Here is a 2,029-nt window from a genome sequence, read left to right as displayed (position 1 = left end):
ACCACGTGCAGACAGAGAGACTGAGACAGACACGGGCAGACGGACACGGACAGACGGGCACGGACGGACACGGACACACGGACATAGGGACACACGGACACACGGACATAGGGACACACGGACATACGGACACACAGACAAAAGGACATACGAACACGGACAGACTGACACGGACACGCAGACAGACACGGACATACAGACTGAGAGACGGACACACGGACATGGACAGACGGACACGGACGGACAGACACACGGACAAACAGACACACACGCATACACAAACACTGACAGACACTTGTCAATCTCATAGCGAATCAACAGTCCATATAGTCGCTAAAGCATCACCCAGGTTTATTTTATATATTTATATATATATAAACATATATATATATATATTTATGTATATATAAATAAAATTTCCCACAGCTTCACCTTAAGGTTGGCTAAATATATCACATACACATGCTGGGTTACTTGAACAGAGTAATGGATATCTGCTGGATACACAGAAGTCTCTATCAGGAGGGAGCCTGCTGCAGCTCTGGTCAGGAACCTCATTTCTCTGATTTCTAAATGTAGAAAAAGGAAGATAATGCAGAGGGTATTGCAGCAACTGAATTATTTGTGGTCTTGTTTCAGGTCTGTGCCTATTGCAAATGTTCTGCCATTTTATGATGAAGAAGTCCTATCTCCCAATTGTGCTGAAAAGACCTGGATTCTTAGAGTTGATCATATTTGGTCTGTGAGGCACCGAAAGGACTTTCAAAACACGCTGGTTTTGAGTAAGTGACAATTTCTGGCCTTTCTTTATGAGGACACTCCGGTGCAAGAGTGTGAGGAATGCAGCTGTGGCTGTATTCTGGGTGTTAGGGCAGTGATCTCTGTGACACTGCCTGCACAGGAATGGTCCCTCTCTGCAGCCCTCCAACTCACCTGGCTTTCAATATCTCGACTTTTGGCTCGCAGCTTGTTAACCTGACCTTCGGCAATATCAGCTCGTTCTTTCGCCTCTTCCAGCTCGTGCTGGACCTTGCGGCACCGCGAGAGATTGATGTTTGCCTGTTCCTCCTGGAAGTCAGACAGCATTGCCAGAAATGAGATTGCCCTGTTGCCACTGACACCTGTGGCTGTGCCACGGTAACATCACCCGTGTTGGCCTCACAGGTACATCCCTGCACTGCCAGTGCTCTGTGTGTTTATATCCAGTACCATCCACAACACGACCACTCGGGGCACAGAACAATTACCCCACTCAGTTCCAAATGGGAAAATTGGCTTTTGTGGCTCCAAAAGTGCAACAGTTCCGGGAGAGCTGCAGCTATGCCCACTCTGTTGTGAGCCATAAGTCTTTATGAGGTAAAGAATATTCAAAGTCAGTGGCCATAGCTGTCCTTTCAAACTCAGTATTCAATTATTTTAATGATCTAGGGACCCCACCTTTCAGAAATCTCTACCCAGGCCCCACTGAAAAGAGTCCTCCACTCACAGCTTCCTCAGCCTGCTTCTTGTACGCTTTCACTTTTAACTGCAGCTTGTCCACCAGGTCCTGGAGCCGAAGAATATTTTTCTTATCTTCTTCAGACTGTAGGAAGTGAAAATCAAGTCAGCCTTGGAAGAGGAACAGAGGTGATCCATGTAGGAGGGCAGAAGATTTGCAGTACCTGGTAAGTGAGCTCCTTCAGCCTCCGTTCGTACTTGCGAGCTCCTTTCAGGGATTCTATTCCTCGTTTCTGCTCGGAATGAAGCTCATTTTCTAACTCATTAATCTGAAACACAGAATCACAGTGAAGATGGCAAGCTGCCCAGAATGGCTCCTGATCCTGCTGCAAGGTTCTGTGGACCAAGGCTGCAGAGAAAGTGGCAGAGCAGGGCAGCTTCTGCAGCTGCTTCTTGGGTCTAGACTAGCTAAAATATGCTCACTATGTTAAGTTAGTGGTGACATAGCGTGTGAATCCACAGTTGTTTATAAAAGGAACTTAGCTGTGCATACCTAGAGCATTTATGGTCAAAATTAGGCTTAAATCTGTCA

General features: G+C 46.6%; 1 protein-coding gene and 1 long non-coding RNA gene across 3 annotated transcripts in view; one reads left to right on the top strand and one right to left on the bottom strand.

Moving 5' to 3' along the window:
* Positions 1-327: 327 nt before the first annotated feature.
* LOC103621749 (myosin-13) overlaps positions 328-2,029 on the bottom strand; it is a 29,174-nt gene continuing 27,472 nt past the window's right edge. For both annotated transcript variants that reach the window (XM_017743281.1, XM_017743280.1), the window contains 4 exons: positions 1,662-1,766; positions 1,487-1,582; positions 934-1,068; positions 328-569 (listed from right to left, as the gene is read on the bottom strand). In XM_017743281.1, the coding sequence (XP_017598770.1) occupies positions 555-569; positions 934-1,068; positions 1,487-1,582; positions 1,662-1,766 (351 nt within the window). In that variant the 3' untranslated portion in view covers positions 328-554. The remainder of the gene's footprint in view (positions 570-933; positions 1,069-1,486; positions 1,583-1,661; positions 1,767-2,029) is intronic.
* The window catches only part of LOC108448885, a 7,882-nt gene continuing 6,927 nt past the window's right edge, over positions 1,075-2,029 (top strand). Inside the window, exons 1-2 of the long non-coding RNA XR_001864959.1 lie at positions 1,075-1,164; positions 1,582-1,664. This is a non-coding gene — a long non-coding RNA (uncharacterized LOC108448885). The remainder of the gene's footprint in view (positions 1,165-1,581; positions 1,665-2,029) is intronic.

This window comes from Corvus brachyrhynchos, unplaced genomic scaffold (genome assembly GCF_000691975.1).
Source record: "Corvus brachyrhynchos isolate BGI_N302 unplaced genomic scaffold, ASM69197v1 scaffold148, whole genome shotgun sequence".
Taxonomy (NCBI): Eukaryota; Metazoa; Chordata; class Aves; order Passeriformes; family Corvidae; genus Corvus; species Corvus brachyrhynchos.
This window is presented reverse-complemented; position numbering and strand designations above follow the sequence as displayed.